This window comes from Cebidichthys violaceus, unplaced genomic scaffold (assembly GCF_023349555.1).
Source record: "Cebidichthys violaceus isolate CVI_PGR_0920_01 unplaced genomic scaffold, fCebVio1.0.p SCAF_8, whole genome shotgun sequence".
NCBI lineage: Eukaryota > Metazoa > Chordata > Actinopteri > Perciformes > Stichaeidae > Cebidichthys > Cebidichthys violaceus.
The window spans coordinates 7,023,615-7,041,203 of record NW_027176964.1 but is presented as its reverse complement, the minus strand read 5'-3'; the positions used below and the strand labels follow the sequence as shown (position 1 = coordinate 7,041,203).

The following is a 17,589-nucleotide window of genomic DNA, read 5'->3' as shown; positions in this document are numbered from 1 at the left end:
ACACATTGCTGTATATTAATATGACTATCCTTGAGCGTGTGTCTAATCACTTGTCAAATGCATCACATTTTGAAATGTATTCAGGCTATTAAGACCTCAACTAAATCCCTCAACTAAAGCAAAGGGTTGCTAAATATTTTTTTTTAATTTACTCTTAATATTATTTTATTCAAAATCAATCTTCAAAATGCCATTGTAGTGCTCGGATGGTTTTACAGGAATAACGGAGTCGAGGCAATTCATCGGCAGACCGCGAGCTCTTCGGGGGTGTGCCTACAGTCCCCGGGCTCTATATATTGCGATGTTTTGTCCGGTGGCTTTATGTGAATTAGAGAGAAGCTACCGCGTGGAAAGTCACCGCAGCGGGACAGCTCTGCTTCCTCACTTTGACACCCAACCCCCCCTCCCCCTCCCCCAGTACACGCTCCCCAGACGCCGCAATGGACTCCCGTTTTCGCGCACTTTGCATGACTTTTCTCCTGGCGTCGTTCACGCGGAGGTCAGGTGCGGTCGGACCGGTCATCAGATGCGAGCCGTGCGACGTGGGCGCGCGGCTTCTGTGCAAGCCTCTGCCCCGGGACTGCGCCGAGAGAGTCCGCGAGCCGGGCTGCGGCTGCTGCATGACTTGCGCGCTGAGCTTTGGCCAGCCGTGCGGCGTGTACTCCGGGAGATGCGGCTCCGGGCTCACGTGTCAGCATCAGCCCGGTGAGACGAGACCTCTGCAGGCGCTGCTGGAGGGACGCGGGATCTGTGCAAACGCCTCTAACAAACGACTCTCCGTCAGACCGACCCCTCCGGTCAACGAGCTGCCAGGTAACTGTTGCGCGTGCATCTTTTTCCAATATGTTTTTATTCACCGCCAAGAACGGTCTTGAAATTAGTTGTATGCAACGTGAAATTCGCGGTGCAGACTTTTTTTAAAACTTGTTTCCCTCGTTGAATCTGCGAGCTTCTAAATGCCAAAGGAAGATGTGACGAGAAGAGAGTAGTTACAAGTGTTAATCAAATCTCAGTTGCATCGCATACAATGAGAGCAGACATCCAGCTCAAAGCCACATTCACTCAGTGAGTTATCTTCATTCATGCAAAGAGAAGCTGGACAGTGAGACGGGTTGAAGCAGGAGGAAAGATTTGTTGAGCCTTAGTAAGAAGTTGATGGTGGAAGAGAGGAGAGGTGCAACTCAATATCAGGAAGTTGTTTCCATTTTTTTTTTAAAGTCAGTGTGAAGACCTGAGCCTCCCTGAATCAGATTAAATGTTGACTTTAAAGGTGATAATGTAACTGTTTATCTTGGGCTCTTAAAGGAGAGGTACTGGGATTACAGCTAGTCAAGGTTTAACACATTTGGAATCAAGTAGTGGTGGTCGTTTTTGCACATTTGTGGTCGTTTTCCCAACCGATTGAACGATGTAATAGATTCCTTGTCTCCTCCTTCCTTGTCTCGATCAGCATTAAAAATCCCTCCCTCAAATGGAAGCTTGTGTACCGCTTTTGCAATTTAACACGTGTTGTCCTCAAACTTTAGCAGAGAATATTGAGACTTCCTACGAGGAGCGAAATTCCACCGGGTCGGGCCTCCAGACCTCATACAGCACCCACAGGCCCACGGGACCCCCGAGACCTCTGCTTCACCCTTTATTCCCCTCTGCCAAGTCAGAGGTCCTCCGACGGGAGCAGCAGAAGAGAACCCTGAGCTTTAAAATGGAGGAGCTCCCGGGACCCCTCATCATGGACCAGCAAAACTTCTCTCTAGAGACCAAACAGGAGCCAGAGTATGTAAGTACCACAACCAGCTTTTTTTTCTTGTTTTTCCTCTTTTCAGAGCACACTGGAGGAATGTTTTTCTCCTCTTCTTCTGTGTTTTGGTGTTTTTCTCCCATTGCGGGTGATGAAATGTTTTTGGGTCGCGGTGCCGATGGTTGGCAGTAGAACGGCATGGCAGCGAGCGGGTACGACGGCCCTGCGGCTGACCTGGGTCAGGCGGTTGTTTGGCCACAAGGCGTCCGCGTGCCGGGCGTACTGGGAGCCAGCGGATGATGGATTGGCCTGTGTGAGTGCCTGTTGGGAAGCCCTGCTGCTATTTTGATCTTCTCTTTGGCCAGAGAAGTGAGCACACACACACCAGTAATGGGCTTTGACTGGCTGCTTTGATTAGTGACTGGAGTACTTGGACTTGAGGACAAGTCTTTTGGCTCCCTCTTTGAGCTCGTCCAAACTCACTTTCTTCCCCCATCCTTGTGTAAAGTGTTAAGCAGCTTTAGCAAACCGTTAAGCCGCCACAGTTCGGTCGGATGAATTGATTTCTCGTGCGTCACCTCTTTCATATTGCAGCAGCCATTGTTTAGGTATTACCGCGGAGCAGTGTGTGATACAGCCTGAGTCAGATTTGTTAACATCCTTATCCCCCCCCCCCTTACAAAAACAAAGAATGCATGTCCAAACCACACTGCAAAATGAAATGTTAGCTTGTGCTAATGGCATCAGCCGCACTCTTGAATTTGGAGCTGGAGATGTTGAAGTGTAGTCACTGTTTATGTATTCCCTCATCTGCAGGGTCCCTGTCGGAGAGAGATTGAGAGCATTCTCACCAGCCTCAAGATTACAGACATTCTCAACCCCAGAGGTTTCCGCATACCAAACTGTGACAAGAAGGGCTTCTATAAGAAAAAACAGGTAAAAAAAAACATTCACAGAACCAGCATTTGATATTGACTGTACGCTGAAACACAGGTTTGTGCATTGATTTCCCGAGAAGCTACTCATCATTCGAACATCTACCTGATAAACGCTGTTTACAACTTTGAAAGGTCGGGAAACCCACATTTCCTTTTTTTACTTGCTGCATTAATAAAGATCCAATGCTGTAGTCGAGTGACTCAAACTTTCGGGCTCCTGTAGCCCAATTACAGATGCGTAGCTGTCTTCCTGCATTCATTGGTAGTCATTAGAGCCTCATCATTGCACCACCACACCAGTGAGGTAGACCCGAGCCACTGGCTCTGGAGACAGGAGCCACAGGGGCCAAACCCCAGCGGGGTTGACGGCTGGGACGATGGCCGTTTAACGGGAACCCTCCCAGGGAGACAGACGTCAAGGTGGCCGCCGGCACCCGACGCGCTCCCCCCATAATTGCTGGACTTTTGAGAAGTGCGCACAGAAATAGAACGCAGCCATCCCCGCGCTCACGTGGTTCAACCCACGATTGGCTTGTAATAAATGAGTGGTTCTGACGCATTCATATGGAGGCACTTAGGGCTCCCGGCGCCCCTGCATCACCGCCGAGGCAGCCCTTCTTATAACATAGCAGTCCCTCCTGCTTAATGGAAGTGTTCGCCTCGGCCTGCAATCATCTCATAACCAGCCTCACAACGCCGGGCTCATTGTCTTTGTTTATGTAGAACGGAGCCCTGAGGTGCTGAGGGCGTAGCAGACGTTTCATGTTGGTCAGTTTAATTTGGACGTTTGCATGATTTGAAGCAAGAACGTCCCTTATTACAGCTCTTAATAACAGTAAATGTCAGGTCAGATGTTATTCTGGAAGCAGATGCACTTTTCCCCCCCAGTAATCTGCAAATATAATTTTGATTTCTGTGGTATTTTTAACATGCAATTTGTGATACGTTCATCTTGCAACTACAGTTGAAACCCCCCTCGTACTTCCTATGAAACAGTGATCTGAGTCCTCTCAGTCGAATCCCGCCGACATATTGAACTAAATGCGGATGCCTTCCCTCCCGATCGGCTACGACTCGTTTGTGGAGCGGCAACGCCGTTGCTTGCGCCCTCGAAAAGAATGGCTGCATGTTTTACTAGAGTGGAGGTTGACCTTTAGTAAAATTGGCAGTAAAATAACAGCCCTTGGGTAGCTCCGCAGACTCTGTAAGTCATTTGTAGTACCCATAATTTGGAGCTGTGGGGTATAATCAGCAACAGATGATTCGCACTGGCCACCAGCTTCTGAAAATAGATCTTGGTTCTCAGTTGTTCACAAACGGGACTAAGCAAATATTTTACCAGGTTTCTGTTTACCTTAAAGGTCTCTCTATATGTGTGTGTAACAGGAGGTAGACCATAAAAAGCAGCTCAAAATACCACAAGGCTGCGTCGGATGACCAAGGCTGCGTCAACTCAGCAGAATCTGACCATTAATGCCTCTTAACTATGGCTGTTCTACTTCATAGAGTAAAGTGGCTTCTCATAATGCTGCATATTCAACTGGATTTACACATTTAGCGCCCCCCCACCTCCACCTCCACCCCTCCTCTCCTTATTTCTCCTCCCTCCCTTCACCTTGTCCCTTTCTTTCACTTTCAGTGCCGTCCATCCAAAGGCAGAAAGCGAGGCTTCTGTTGGTGTGTGGACAAATACGGGCAGCCCTTGCCAGGTTTCGATGGGAAGGAGCGAGGAGACGCCCAGCACTACAACTCCGAGAGCCAATAGGAGCGGGGCAGGACGGAGGGAGGGAGGGAGGGTTTGTGAGAGCAAGAAGAATTGTAAACAAATGGAGACACTGAGGATATTGGGAGAGATGTCAAGAGATTGCTCAGCCGATAGATTGGATGTTTGCTGTTTCTATCTGTTGCCTGTGGGACCTTTTTTTATGAGGCAGAGCAAGGGGAACAGAGGAAGAAGAAGAAAAAGGCCTCTGTTTCACAGATACTGTACTTTTCTGCGATGGATGGACTCCTCATAAGCTTTTTTTTGTCTCTGACTCAGCCAGGACAACTTCTGAGAAGAGGATGTGATTCATCTCAGAGGCCTCGTTCTGAAAAAACAGAGACGTTTGTCACGCAACATTGATGAGAGTGCTCTTCATTTACGCACAATTGAGTGGCATTGCACATGTGTACATGCTTGTCATAATTTGTATGCTCGTGATTTGTTGTAAAGACGTTGTGTATGTATATGAATATGTCTTTCAGAGTAAGCATGCAGTGCCTTACTTTTCTATGAATTTCTTCTTTTTTTCCGGTTGCTTTCTGCTCCTCAGGAAGTTGGACTGGACTGTGCAGCTCAAATACTACAGTGCGTATACTTTAAAAAAAGAAAAAAATGATGCTGGATCTGAAGCCACAAGAAGAGGGACATTTCCTTAAGTCTGTACTGTGGTTGTTAATGTTTTGTTGTCACTTTGCATAAGCTGAATTTTTGGGGATAAAGGTCACAAACCGTTATCTCTGATCTCTGTGTAGCCGGTGATCATCTCCATCACCTGGCTTGGTTTAAGTGAATACGCTGTTTCCATGTGAAATGCAGCCCTCAGAGGTCTATTTTTTACTTAATATAGGCAGTATAAAAATATCCAGGTTTTGCATTTTCATTTTTTTGTGTCCTCATCTTGCCCTCTCGCTTTGTGTATGAAACAGGACTTTTTGTTGTTGTTGAAAAAACACATTCAAACACCACCCCATCATGATTAAATAACGTTTTAATGGGACGCACATCTAGATTAGAAGAATATACACATTGTTTCAACAAAACCAATAATTGGATAGCAGCTTTTACAAACACTTTTGGTCCACCACACGTGAGCTCTCAACAACAGACACAAAAACAGAATTCACACAAGTAGATCATAATAAATAGAATAGATGCAAGAATAGGCCGAAAAAATAAAAAGGCTTAGCTGAGAAGAGCCCTCAGAAATCCTCGGCTAAACCTGTGGACCTGCAGAGACTGGTAGAGGTAGACAAATGCAGAACAGCCCATCCCAAACCTCACGCTGGCCGGGATGAGCCCTGATATGTTTGTGCTTGGCCACCATGCACATACTTGCGGCACTTTAAGTATTTCCCCCAATACCCATTGAGGAAACGCCAATGGAGATACATTCAGACAATGTCAACACGTTGGATGAATGAGCGGCTGTGTCGTTTCGTGCCGTGCACAGCTCCAGTTTTGAATGAATACAAAAAAAAAAGATCCTGAAGCCTCTGAAATGGGCTTGGCAGAGCTGCGGACTTGTGGTTTTGAGAAATGGAGTTATTTAGTGAAAAACACAAATGTATACAGTGTTGCCCTATTTACAATCGGGAAGAGAGTGAGAGAGAAAAAAACGGGCAAACATATAAAAAATCTAAAAATGACAAATGGTTAATGCTAGTGAGAATAAATAAGACTTGATATATACATCATGTAAATAATATAAGAAGAAATTTCCCTCTTCCGAAATAGGATTTTACATTTTGTGCGGTTTTTTTCTTAAGAGAAGTCAGTTCATCAGAAAGTTAGATTTACACTTTCCCTTTGTGAAACATGTCTGATTGTGACTAGATGGGCCTCTAAGTGTGTTTATTATTCAAGCGAGTCCATCCTCTAGCGCGTGACTTCTTGATGACACTCTGAGTCACCCAGCAGGTCGCTCGAGCCCGGGAGCTTTATCCCGTTCCAGGGGGAGACGCACCAGCAGCGAGCGGGCGGTCCGACCAGAGATGACTCACACTGATGGGGGGACAAAGACACATGAATAAATCAGCCCGGTCAGCTTTAGGATGAATCTCTTTTTTTTCTTAAACAGGTCGAGTAAGGTTTATTTCGCATCCTGAACTCCTCACCTGCTTGGCCTGGTAGTAGCCGCGTGTATCGCAGTTGGGGAGGTAGAAGGTTGTGAACTTATCTCCAAGTTTCTGCTGCGAGCTGGATATCATGTCCACTGCTGCGTGCAGCTCAATGTGACAGGGGCCCTGTGCGTCCCGAGAAAGAAAGACAGACGATGTGAGAACTACGCCCACATGTGAACAAATACACTAGGTATTGACATGCAAAACATTTATAAGTAAATTAATCCCAATTATCTCCACAGCTCCTCGAGAGCTCCCTCTAGTGGAAGGAAGGCAACATTCTCAGCCTCTTGAGTCTGGTTGATTTTTTTTTCTTTGCACACCTCTTGCATCAGCGTGTTGCGGATGGCGTTGACCTTGGTCCTGATACTCTCTTGGCCCTCGTCTCGGGGGTCCAAGGGAAGGTTGAGGCCCAACAGATAGTGCAGAGATCCGGGGTCAGGGACAGCTTCCTCTGTAAGGAAAATAATGTTGACTTTAATGTTGAATAGATTTCTGTTTTGTGTATTTTTTCAAAATATATCTAAATTTGTTAAATCATTTTTTCATGTATTGTGTTGGTTTGAGGTCTCTTTGTGAGATTTCCAGATCTTAGAAAAAAACACACATGAAACTCTTGAGACTACCTTGGCCCAGGTTTTCGGTGCAGACCCCCTGTCCTCTGGTCAGGGCGTGGAGCGGCCTGGCCTCGCCGGGCCTGGGAGTGCAGCGGAGGCCCTCACCACAGTGGGCCGTGTGAACCCCACAGGATGCTCCTCTCTCCAGAGCGCAGGCCATGCAGCAGCTGCATCCGGGCTCCCGCAGCGCCTGTGGGCAGTCCGCCGGGACGGCGGGACAGGCGTTGAGTGTCTCTTGCGTACAGGTGGCACAGCGGATGGGCTCTGGCCCCACAACCGGGGACGACCTCACCGAGGCCAAGACGGCTGCGACGAGAGTCAGCTTCTCATATAATCCGGGCATCTTCAGATAAATGCGCTCCTCTTCTTAGACTTAGCCTCTGCAATCTTGCCCGATAGGCCTTTACTTTTCCTTCTAAACTGATTTCTCCGAACCAGCAGTATTTATACTGACGTCTGGCCTCCAGAGGAGTTAATGATTGACACCGCTCGCCTCAGATATAAAATATTTTGACAAAGCAGCTTTAAACGGTGGATGACCCTGCGTGACGTGCGTAGATTCCAGGTTCACCAGGTCTGCAGTCAATATTGACTTTGGAACACAAAGTGAAAACAACCCTGTTTTCGTATACGACAAAATTACAGATCTTTGTGTTTTTCCTTTTGAGGTTATGAAAACAACCACATGGATACTGCTGTTTAAAGAAATGCAACAAAGTCGTAATGGATGGCATCCACCATAAGAAATGCTGGATAATAAGCTTATAGGCCACGAGATAATGACTGGTGGTTATGAAAACTGTTGCTGACAGACTCTTATTCCGTGAAGTAATGCTGACCGATTTGTGCTTTGACACCGTTTTCACACTGAAATCCTATTTGTCCCTTTATTCTCTTTTGGTGAAGGTTCCCGTTATCAGGCAGACAGATAAACAAGACCATTCCGCTTTCAGCATTGCATAACCACAGCATTATGGATTGCTCTGCTAGAATCACAACATGTTTGTCTGAACAAAGATGGTTGTAACATGGTGGCAGCTTGTTAAAAAAAACCTTTCGCCACTTCCTGCATGATGTAAAAGGTTCTGACTGCTCCTCTGCAGGCTGTGCTTTCCATGGTCAGCTATCCAAACGATGAGGCTCGTAATGCGTGAGAAGTAGTTTATTCCATGAAAACTAAAATCTATCCATACCACATAATGGACTATCAAAAACTGACCTTCTGCTGGCAATAATATGCGGTCAGATCACATCCTGCTCCATTGAAGCTTAACTTGCACTAAACCCAATTAAAAAGGAGTCAACCCAAAATAATCCATGAGCAGGATGGACTAGAGGAGCTTTCATCTTAATAGGGGCAAAAACACACATTAAAGCATATTTTGCAACATGACCAATTACCTTAATTATATTGTATGTTCCTCATTTTAAAAATGTAACATAGTAAAAAAAAAAAAAACTGAACACTATAACATGGCACTTGCACTGGTTGTTTCCTTGGTGTAGTATTTGTCATTGCTGTGTGGCCTGATACCTCGACTTACTCTGACGTGCTCACCACCCATGCTGTGTACTCCACCTGACCCCAAGCTTTAGGTTGTTTTATCCAATATGAAACACTACCAACTCACCCAAAATGTGCTGAACTACAAAAAAAAATAAAAAATTCATGCACTGTTATAATGCTTCAACCAGGAGTGACCAAGTAAGTAACAATGATTATAGAAACTCACAGATTTTGTAATAAGTGTCAAACTTTTGTTTTATTGTACTTTTACTTCACATGTGAGAAACAAATATTACACTTTTTGCTACACTACATGTATTTGATTGTTAAAGTTATTAGAAGAATGATAATGAGCTCATTTATTAAAAAAAAAAAAAATTAAAAAAAATAAATAAAAATTAATAGGTCAAAATACTCAAAAGTAAATAGAGAGAATTACCCCCCTTTGACCAACTTGTACATTAAAGTACTGCTTAATGTAAAAATAATCCTGTAATCTAATATAGGCATACTGTACTCACAAGGGCCATTTATCTGCATAACACCTTTGATACTTTCACTAAGGTAAACATTTTAATGCAGGATTTTTTAACTTTTTTTTTGGTATTCCTTCTTCTACTAAGGATCTGAAAACAACCACCACCTGAAAAGAGACTTTGGAAAAACTAGAGTGTGCATTAGAGTGGTGGCATTTCTTATTGTTATCTAAAAGAAACCCCAAAAGAGAAATTTGACTGACGTGCAAATAGAATTGCCTTTGGTTTCTTTTTCTTTGTAGTTTCATATCATGAGACGGATACAATCTGTGTTGCACAAGTTTTCCCGTACAGTATTTCTGACGGGAAACACACATGTCAAAAAAAATGACATGAAAAAAAAAAAGACATTAGAAAAAGAGTTTTGAGAGAAAAACAGTATTGAAGAGTATACAAACACAACAAACTATTATTTTGACACTGACAGGGAGTCAACACTTCATGTATGCCTTATTATTGTAGCTTAGCTGTTTTTGTCTATGTTCACTGATGACAACAAAGAAATGGTGGCTTGCACATGAACTTTGCTCTCTGGCAGTGCCTACCCTCAAATTGGCACAGTGCCTACCCTCAAATTGGCACATTCTAGGCGCAACGCGTTTGTTCTACGTTGCAGAGGCCGGACTGGTTGAGAGTGTTGCTACTCCACCACCAGTTGGTGAGTTGTTGCCTCTTCAATGTTGACCATCAGGTTCACCAGCCACCGAGGAAACAGCTCCTCCTTGGAAATATTTTTGAGGACATTGGTGAACCAAAAAACTAACGTCATAATCTGTATTTTTAAAGTTAAAACATCTTTGCTTGAAGTGAGCACTCACAGCCAGAGACTCCTTCTTCTTCTTCACTTTACTGTTTCTCTTCTTCTGCACTGGCAGTTCAGCTGTTGTATTTTTTTTCCATTTGGAGACCTTTCAAAAAAAACAAAACAAAAAAACAAAAAACAAAACAACAACAACCATGTTTTCCCATTTGAGTTGCCTGATAATTCATTTGAATCGAGCCCCTAGAAAAACAAACTCCTCCTTCTCATTTCCCAACCTTGTCTGCTGAGGTGGGGTAGATTCCTCACTTAAACCCACCGTATGAGTGTTCTGATCTGACTCAGTTTCCTCTCCATTATTGTCGACGGATTGGATGCGAAGAAAACTCTTTTGGCTGAGGGAACGAGACATTCGTCCAGGTCTCACAACCCTCAGTGGAGCGTCTTCATCGTCTTCGCTCTCATCTTCTGCCATCACCTCCATTGTCTCCTCATCCTCCTCCTCCTCTTCTTCTCCGGTTTTGCTTCCTTTGCTTTCATCTTCCCTCTCTGACTCTTCCTGTATGGGCTCCAGACATGGCCTCTGTTCCCCCATTTACGTTTATGTTATTCTTAAAGTACAGGGCAGAATTAATATAAAAGGTCCATTTAGTGATGAATTTTAGGATAAAAATAATAATTTCACATATTAAGATTAAATACAGTGTCTTGGAACTTACATGTTGCTGCTGCTGAATGTCTATGTAGCTGGCTGACTGGGCTCTTCTGATATTTAAGGCTCCTGCAGTTTCAGGCTGTCGTTAGTTGATTATTGAAATCAGGTGTGGAAGCTTGATTACAGACAGGTGGACGTCCTTTTAGACACAGGGACCAAAGGTTGTATAAAATCAAATCTGTTTTTTGCAATACATACATATATGAAACCATATATACCATACTGTGTGTATATATATATATATATATATATATATATATAATTTTATATATATATATATATATAATATATATATATATAAAATTTTATATATATATATATATATATAATTTTATATATATATGTCTGCACCCCTCAAAGGGGAGCATTAACTTGTGACGTCCACCCACATGTGCATGCTTACGCACACCAAAAAAGAAAGAAAAGAAAGTGGTAAGTGCTGCAATGTATGTATTTTGAACTATTTTAAAGACACACTTAACAACACTTTTTTTGACACAAAAGTTCAGTACATTCATCACAGTCTCCAGTGAAAACAGTTGTATAATTTGCTTTGTAGCTCTGGAGGGGGATACAAATTAAAATTCCTCAAAAAAACTATGTAAGCTGGCACAAATTATTTAAAAAATACAAATTAATTGAATAACTAACTTGTGTGACCTCGAGAGTGTTTAAGTCATCTGAAGAGGCAATCAGGCAATCATACAATTCGACGTGTATGAAACTTAAAGGCACCCTATGGAGTTTTTGACTACTAGTGCTATGGAGCAGTACTCAATGTGTGTACATTCGTTCAAAATACTTTTGTGTGAATAAACAGTATGAATCTTTTCTGACGCACCGAACTATAATCACCACGCCACTTCTTGAGAGCCTCCTTGTTGGTTGGAGACGCGTAACCATGGTAACCCGTGCCAATCTCAAATGGTGATAGTGAGAATCAGGAAGTCTGCACTAATTCAAATAATAATTTGACGCTATAGCAAAGTGGAATCTTAAACCTAAATTGAAGCGTGCTTGACGTGACAGAGCTGTCTGTCATTGTCTGTCATGAAAGTGGTCGTCACTACACGCATTGCATTGTGGGATATTTATGCCAGCGTAGTCTCCAGTGTTTGCATACTGTAATATTTCACCGGAAAATAGTATGCAATTCGCAATTGTAAGACCTCAAGGACAAACAGGATTGTTTTGTTATGTTTTGGTTGAGTTCTTTTAGTTTCTCTTAGTTGTTTCCTGTTATTTATTAATTCAACTATACACTAGAAAAAGTGTAACAAAGTGCAATGGCCTCTCACGTAAGTAATTGTCTTGAAGATGATGAAAGAAACATTGCAATAAAGTAGGTAAACATGATGTGTTTTCGCAAACTGACGCTGAATATGAGCATAACATTTCTTTGTTTACGAGAAACATCTTTTAAGTCTTTGCCAATCAGTGATTCATGAGTTAATATTAACTAGGGAGGGCGACCTCTGCTCACCTGGTACATGGTGTGCCCCCATGTACGCTGAGTCCTTGATAGCGGCCTGGGGTTTCGTATCCAACCTGCAGCCTATTTTCCTGTGTGCCGTCCCCTCTCTTTCTCCCTCCTTCCCTGTCATCCTCCAGTTGCTCTAATAAAGGCAAAAAAGGACAAAACATGATCCTTAAAAATAAATTACTTGGGTTAAATCTCAGCAGTTTTTGCAAGAAAATTCCTCTGGAACTGCTCCATAACTAACTAAACTCAGAACATCATCTCTATTTCCCCTAAAATGAGTTCCAAAATACAGAGTTCCTTAATTAAAGCAGACTTCCTTTGAAATTATCAAAAAATTGCATATTTATAAAATGAAGCAGTGTCAGAAAAGTTTTACTGTTTTCATGGTTGTTGAAATTCTGTTATTGACGAATGTCTCAACCTCATTTGCTCCTCTTGACCCCTTTTAGCCCCGATGACACAAGTGGCAGTGTTATTTGTGAACCATCATTCACCTTAGATTCCCTTCATTGCTTAATGTCAACTTCAGCTTGGAGTCAGGGAGCAAGAACTCCTTCAGAATACATCAACGGTACAATTCAAACGCTACTGTACTGGAATTGTTTGAGCAAGCCAGGCGTGTGTTGACTTAACTGTTACACTGTGTGAACCCGAGACAAATTCTACGTCAACGCTGGGAAAACAGTTTTGCCCCCCCCCGCTCAGTGTTTGTGACATGGTGACACTCATCTGGCTGTGGGTTGTGGGAGTCCACCGTTTGGCATAATAAACCATTGTGTGCTGCATTCTGCCGTGTAGAGTGACAGCTGTTATTCTTAGAGCCATAAACTAAGGTGTGAGAAATTAAGTTTTAAAGACTGCAACTAACTAGGGAAGACTGCCTGTAAAAAGTTATATTTGTTGCCCAATGAGCGTTTGAGGTTTGGGGAGGGGGGGGACAAAATGTAAATAGATTGAATCCGCATATAGCTTGAAAAATCAACTAAAAGATCTTCATTTCCTCCCTCAACCACAATCCCTTACACATATTCGCTTCATATCTTTGGCGGCCCGACTTTCATTGACATTCACAGCCGTACTCGTTTGATTATTTTATACACCAATATTGTCTTTATTACAAAATATTCAATAACCCAACTTTACACTGTACAAGATACAACATAGTTTACAGCTTTTGGCTATTTACAAAAAGTATGATCTGCATATCAAAGTGAATATATCTAAAAAGGCAGGTTGCAATCACTGTAAGCTTATTGAGTAAGGCAAAAAACTTGAAACATCATGTATTTACACGTTTGCGGATCGAGTGAAAGTCCAACGCTGATAAAGAGGCTACAAAGATATTCGAAAGGGCCTCACTTTTCTGAGACTGTATCTGAGAGACGTGCTAAAGCTTATATTTATATATTTCTTTTGAGGAAAACTCAAAATGTGGCTTTGATATAGCAAGAGAAAAAAAAGCTGGAGTATAGGGCGACGCATGCCTCGGAGAGAACAGCAGCCAGACACTGCACCAAAAGTTTGGTGATGTGCACGGAGCATTTGAAAGGTTTATGCTAAAGGACTAGGTCGTGCATTTGCAGAAGTTGTGTGCTTATTGTATGTGCTCTCTTTGTGTGTATGAATTCCTTCCTGGATATCTACATATATGTCTGCGCATTAACTTAACTTCCAGTTAAAGTCCTCCCATGACATCTGAAAGAGCCCCAAATGCCAAATATTTTTCAACCGTCTCTCTTGTGTGTTGTTACATATATGTTGAGGCGATATGAGCAGCGAAACTAAAGATCTATGGAAAGCTCAATACTTTGGTTTTCTTTCAACAGGAGTGCCGTTACTATGGCTGAGTCAACTCTTTAAAAAAAGTCATGCGCTATCAACTGTAAATATGACTCAAAAAAGCCTATTTTATCCAGTGAGCTCGGAGTATAAAAGAAAGAAGTATTTTGTGCTGTTTCGTTTACAATTCAGAGTTAACCACGCATGCATACACACGCTCACAAGTACACGCGCACGTGCATGCTTACGCACGCCAAAAAAACGAACAACACCGGTTTACGTGGTAAATAATGCAATGTATCCTTGGCATAATCGGAGAGACAGTGCAAAAGCAATAGCGTGATCAGTCTTTGTCTGGATATCAATGCACATATCCCCTGTACACGGATTATGCACGATATAAAAAACAAAGATGCACATTATACCTGGATCTGAAAGGGAACCCGGGAGTGCCACAAATCTAATCATCTAGTATTAGAGATGTTAAACAGAGGAATTGAGATTCTGGGCATTCTTGCCTCCCAAGAGTGGCAAGAAGTTTTTTAAAAAATCCCCCCGAGTGAGTATGATTGTCCCGTATCACCATATCATTTCTCCCCGGAAGTTCACACCCTGAATGAGCATATTCTGGGCTGTGCCAGTAGCTCAGGATTTGTAGGAAACACCTGGACAGCCCTGTCTTCTCTAGGCCTCCCACCAGGCTTTTTCCTTTCCTTTTCCGCAGTGAAGTTTGTCTTTCTTCCTACACCGCAACATCTGCAACAGCTGCGGCGGCCTCAATCTGGATCTCCGTCACCTCAATGTCCTCCTCGTCCTCCTCGCCCACGGCGGGCACGCAGGTGGAGGGCAGGCACGTCGCTTGGCTGTTGCCGGCGTTCACCTGAATGTTGCTGCCCATGCTGGCGTGGGCGTTCAGGCTGGCGGCGGAGGAGACGCTGCCCAGGTTGGTCGGGACGCTGGTCTTGCCGCAGGAGTGGATCCGGCGCGCCAGGCTGGCGGAGCGCACGACCGAAGAAGTGGTAACGGTGCCCACGCACTGAACCTTGCCCTCCAGGAAGTAGGTCAGCATCTCGCCTTTACCCTTGACACTGACTTTGCCACGGCACACCAGGTCGTAGTTGGTGTTCAGCAGGCGGTAGACGTCTTCGGTCACCTGGAAACATACAGAAACCACTGTAGGAAAACACTGTTGTGTTTCAGCCAAGTTCAATCAAATGAAACAGAATAAAACGGGATACTAAAATATTTATGTATTGTTATTTACTTGTCTTTAAAGTCCTGGTTCATGATGGTCTACTTTGACATATAGCATGCATTGTTTTTTATTAGTTTTGTGTTTGTATGATGTATTCATTTCTGTAGTTTTGATGTTTTTTGTCCAGGTTTCCCTATTAGCATTGCGTGGAAAGCAAACCCTTATATTATTTGATTACTTTTAGATAAATATTGTAATCTGAGGTGCGTTGGATACCTGTATCTTTCCCGGTACTCCGGTGCTGTCCATCCTGCTGGCCACATTGACCGTGTTCCCCCAGATGTCATACTGAGGTCGCCGTGCCCCAATCACCCCTGCAACCACTGGACCCACATTGATACCTGCGCAACACATAAGAACATGGTAAACAAAACATTGCCGAGATTTCCGATTGTGATTTACTTTGCGATCGTGCCGACGGCTTCATACAAGGGTAGACATACCCACTCTCAACACAAACTCGTTGTACGACTGGTAGTTGATTTCATCCAAAACGTCAAACATCTCTATGGCGTAGTCTGCTATCGTGCTCAGATGGTCGTAGACAGACTTCTTGGCCTGAAGAGGAGATGTACATGGAGTGGTTAGTGTCTATGCACAAAACGATCCCACCTATTGTCTTCGTTACGGTGCACTACGCCCATTTACACACAAAACGACACGTCACCTTGGTACCAATGGTGGGGACAAGGCCCACGGCTGCCATGTATGTACTGCCAATGGTTTTGATTTTCTCTATGTCTTTGTAGCACTCTTTATCCATGAGCTGCAATTCAAATAAGCACAAAATCCACCGTTAAAATCCCACGCAGGTTTGTGTTAAAAAAAATAATAATAAAAAAAAAATGCATCCCACCTCGTCAAAGTCCGCGATGATCTCGTTCAGTAGTCTCAGGCACTCCACTCCCATGTTGTTGCCATCCAGCTCGATGTAGAAATCGTTGAAGTTCGGGATGGAGGCGAACAGGACACCGACTTGTGCGTAGGACTGATAGTAGAGATCCTAATGCAGAACGAAGGAATACAGTGTAACTGTGTCAAGCGCATCCTTTGGTGTCTTCTGATTGGTATTTTCTGTCTGTTTATCTACCTGTTGGTCTGTTTGTCTGTCTGCCTGTCTATTAGCGAGGCTCACCATATTCCTGGGGTTCGACAACAGGAAGTGCTGAGCCACGTGTGCGGGCAGAAGATTGAAGAGAATCCTCCTGTTGTCCAGCTTGACTTTCTCCATGCCATCTCTATCCTCCTCCGCCTGACAGCAAAATGTAACACATACACAAAAACAAACACACACAAACACACACACACAAATATACAGATACAGCCGTGAGGATTGTAGCTTGTCCCACATTTTCACCACATGGGGTCAGTAACAAACCTTACAACATGGACTGTGTGGCTCATAGTTGGACGGACTTGGGTACATTACATGACTAATGCTGCTAGTTAAATGATTAGATAGCTTCAAATTCAGCTTTTGCAGTCCCACTTTGCAAAACACCCTCCTGGCGCCAAACGAAAACAGGCGTCTTACCCTCATGTTTGCCAAAGAACAGACAGCTGGCGGCCTATAAATACAAAACCCTCCATACCTTCATACCCTGATAGTTTACATATATCAAGGTTGAAATGGCAGCATTTTTACAGCACACAAACTATATATATTATGACACACTGGACACACTGATGCACACACTTCCTGACCTGCACAGCCCAAAGGAAGTCCAAGCGTAGTTTGAGGTCAAGTTGCCGGGAGTGGAGGGCCAGGGCGCTGACAAAGAGCAACAGAGACAGGATGGGCTCATAGCCCCGGACGTGGAAGGACCCCCCACTGTGGAAGAGAGACCAATGCACAAGTCAGCACCGGACTGGACCACACAGAAAACTGCACATGAGGGTTGAATGGACCCCCACAGCGTCGGGAACAAAACGTTTTTTTACATAAATAAAAAATATTTTTTATTTTATTTGTTTTACTTTAAATCAAAATCTTAAATTAATTAAAAGGTATAAATGAAAGCGATTAAATGTGCTTGAAACTTTGAACCATACAAATTATGTTTTATATATATAAAATTAGCTTTTTTCAAAAGAGATCTTTATCTCAATAGCCTTATCAAATTCTACATGATCACTTTTCAAGGACACAGTTATGATCTGTGCTCCAATAGAATTGGCCGAGCTCCCTTTGGTACTGGGGGAGTGGGGAGGTGATGGGAAACAGCTAACGCGCTCCCATCATCCAGCCCACATTGTCCTTTCAGGCTTCTGATTTGGAACTAATGAGTAGATGTGCTGCTTCAAAGGGTGGAAAATGTAAGAGTGTGTGGGCTGCAGACAAGCAAAAGACTCCTCCACGCGCATACATCTCAGAAC

The 17,589-nt window shown here is 43.5% G+C and overlaps 4 protein-coding genes across 6 annotated transcripts in view; 1 reads left to right on the top strand and 3 right to left on the bottom strand.

Moving 5' to 3' along the window:
• The first annotated feature begins 437 nt into the window (after positions 1-437).
• LOC137892842 (insulin-like growth factor-binding protein 3) lies at positions 438-4,441 on the top strand. Of its 2 annotated transcripts, none has more exons than XM_068738235.1 (4): positions 438-813; positions 1,527-1,777; positions 2,555-2,674; positions 4,316-4,441. In XM_068738235.1, exons 1-4 carry the CDS (start codon positions 441-443, stop codon positions 4,439-4,441), a joined length of 870 nt encoding a protein of 289 aa, XP_068594336.1. In that variant the 5' UTR covers positions 438-440. The 2 variants fall into 2 exon arrangements, with proteins under 2 accessions (XP_068594336.1, XP_068594335.1); XM_068738234.1 differs by having other exon boundaries at positions 441-813; positions 1,530-1,777.
• Positions 4,442-5,962: 1,521 nt separating this feature from the next.
• igfbp1b (insulin-like growth factor binding protein 1b) lies at positions 5,963-7,581 on the bottom strand. Its single transcript, XM_068701650.1, has 4 exons — positions 7,188-7,581; positions 6,885-7,015; positions 6,556-6,684; positions 5,963-6,442 (listed from the first exon to the last, which is right to left on the bottom strand). Exons 1-4 carry the CDS (start codon positions 7,519-7,521, stop codon positions 6,317-6,319), a joined length of 720 nt encoding a protein of 239 aa, XP_068557751.1. The 5' UTR covers positions 7,522-7,581; the 3' UTR covers positions 5,963-6,316.
• A 2,175-nt stretch (positions 7,582-9,756) lies between these two features.
• On the bottom strand, positions 9,757-10,725 carry LOC137866227 (histone H3.v1-like). The gene is made up of 4 exons (XM_068701991.1): positions 10,701-10,725; positions 10,301-10,592; positions 10,040-10,129; positions 9,757-9,942 (listed from the first exon to the last, which is right to left on the bottom strand). Exons 2-4 carry the CDS (start codon positions 10,574-10,576, stop codon positions 9,862-9,864), a joined length of 447 nt encoding a protein of 148 aa, XP_068558092.1. The 5' UTR covers positions 10,577-10,592; positions 10,701-10,725; the 3' UTR covers positions 9,757-9,861.
• A 2,557-nt stretch (positions 10,726-13,282) lies between these two features.
• LOC137892747 (adenylate cyclase type 1-like) overlaps positions 13,283-17,589 on the bottom strand; it is a 44,598-nt gene continuing 40,291 nt past the window's right edge. Inside the window, exons 14-20 of one of the 2 annotated variants that reach the window (XM_068738107.1) lie at positions 16,918-17,044; positions 16,304-16,465; positions 16,070-16,216; positions 15,881-15,979; positions 15,657-15,771; positions 15,430-15,554; positions 13,283-15,111 (exon numbers count right to left, since the gene is read on the bottom strand). In XM_068738107.1, coding sequence (XP_068594208.1) covers positions 14,701-15,111; positions 15,430-15,554; positions 15,657-15,771; positions 15,881-15,979; positions 16,070-16,216; positions 16,304-16,465; positions 16,918-17,044 — 1,186 coding nt within the window. In that variant the 3' untranslated portion in view covers positions 13,283-14,700. The remainder of the gene's footprint in view (positions 15,112-15,429; positions 15,555-15,656; positions 15,772-15,880; positions 15,980-16,069; positions 16,217-16,303; positions 16,466-16,917; positions 17,045-17,589) is intronic. The other variant, XM_068738108.1, reaches the window with a different exon arrangement.

Excerpts from the sequence above, each read along its gene's own strand:
- LOC137892842 (XM_068738235.1), top strand. The coding sequence starts at position 441 with ATGGACTCCCGTTTTCGCGCACTTTGCATGACTTTTCTCCTGGCGTCG. Across the intron at positions 814-1,526 it reads TCCGGTCAACGAGCTGCCAG|CAGAGAATATTGAGACTTCC; the intron begins GTAACTGTTGCG and ends CTCAAACTTTAG. Across the intron at positions 1,778-2,554 it reads CCAAACAGGAGCCAGAGTAT|GGTCCCTGTCGGAGAGAGAT; the intron begins GTAAGTACCACA and ends CCTCATCTGCAG.
- igfbp1b (XM_068701650.1), bottom strand. The coding sequence starts at position 7,521 with ATGCCCGGATTATATGAGAAGCTGACTCTCGTCGCAGCCGTCTTGGCC. Across the intron at positions 6,685-6,884 it reads GCAACACGCTGATGCAAGAG|GGCCCCTGTCACATTGAGCT; the intron begins GTGTGCAAAGAA and ends CGGGACGCACAG. Across the intron at positions 6,443-6,555 it reads GCTACTACCAGGCCAAGCAG|TGTGAGTCATCTCTGGTCGG; the intron begins GTGAGGAGTTCA and ends TCCCCCCATCAG.
- LOC137866227 (XM_068701991.1), bottom strand. The coding sequence starts at position 10,576 with ATGGGGGAACAGAGGCCATGTCTGGAGCCCATACAGGAAGAGTCAGAG. Across the intron at positions 10,130-10,300 it reads CAGATCAGAACACTCATACG|GTCTCCAAATGGAAAAAAAA; the intron begins GTGGGTTTAAGT and ends TTTTTTTGAAAG. Across the intron at positions 9,943-10,039 it reads AGAAGAAGGAGTCTCTGGCT|GAGGAGCTGTTTCCTCGGTG; the intron begins GTGAGTGCTCAC and ends AATATTTCCAAG.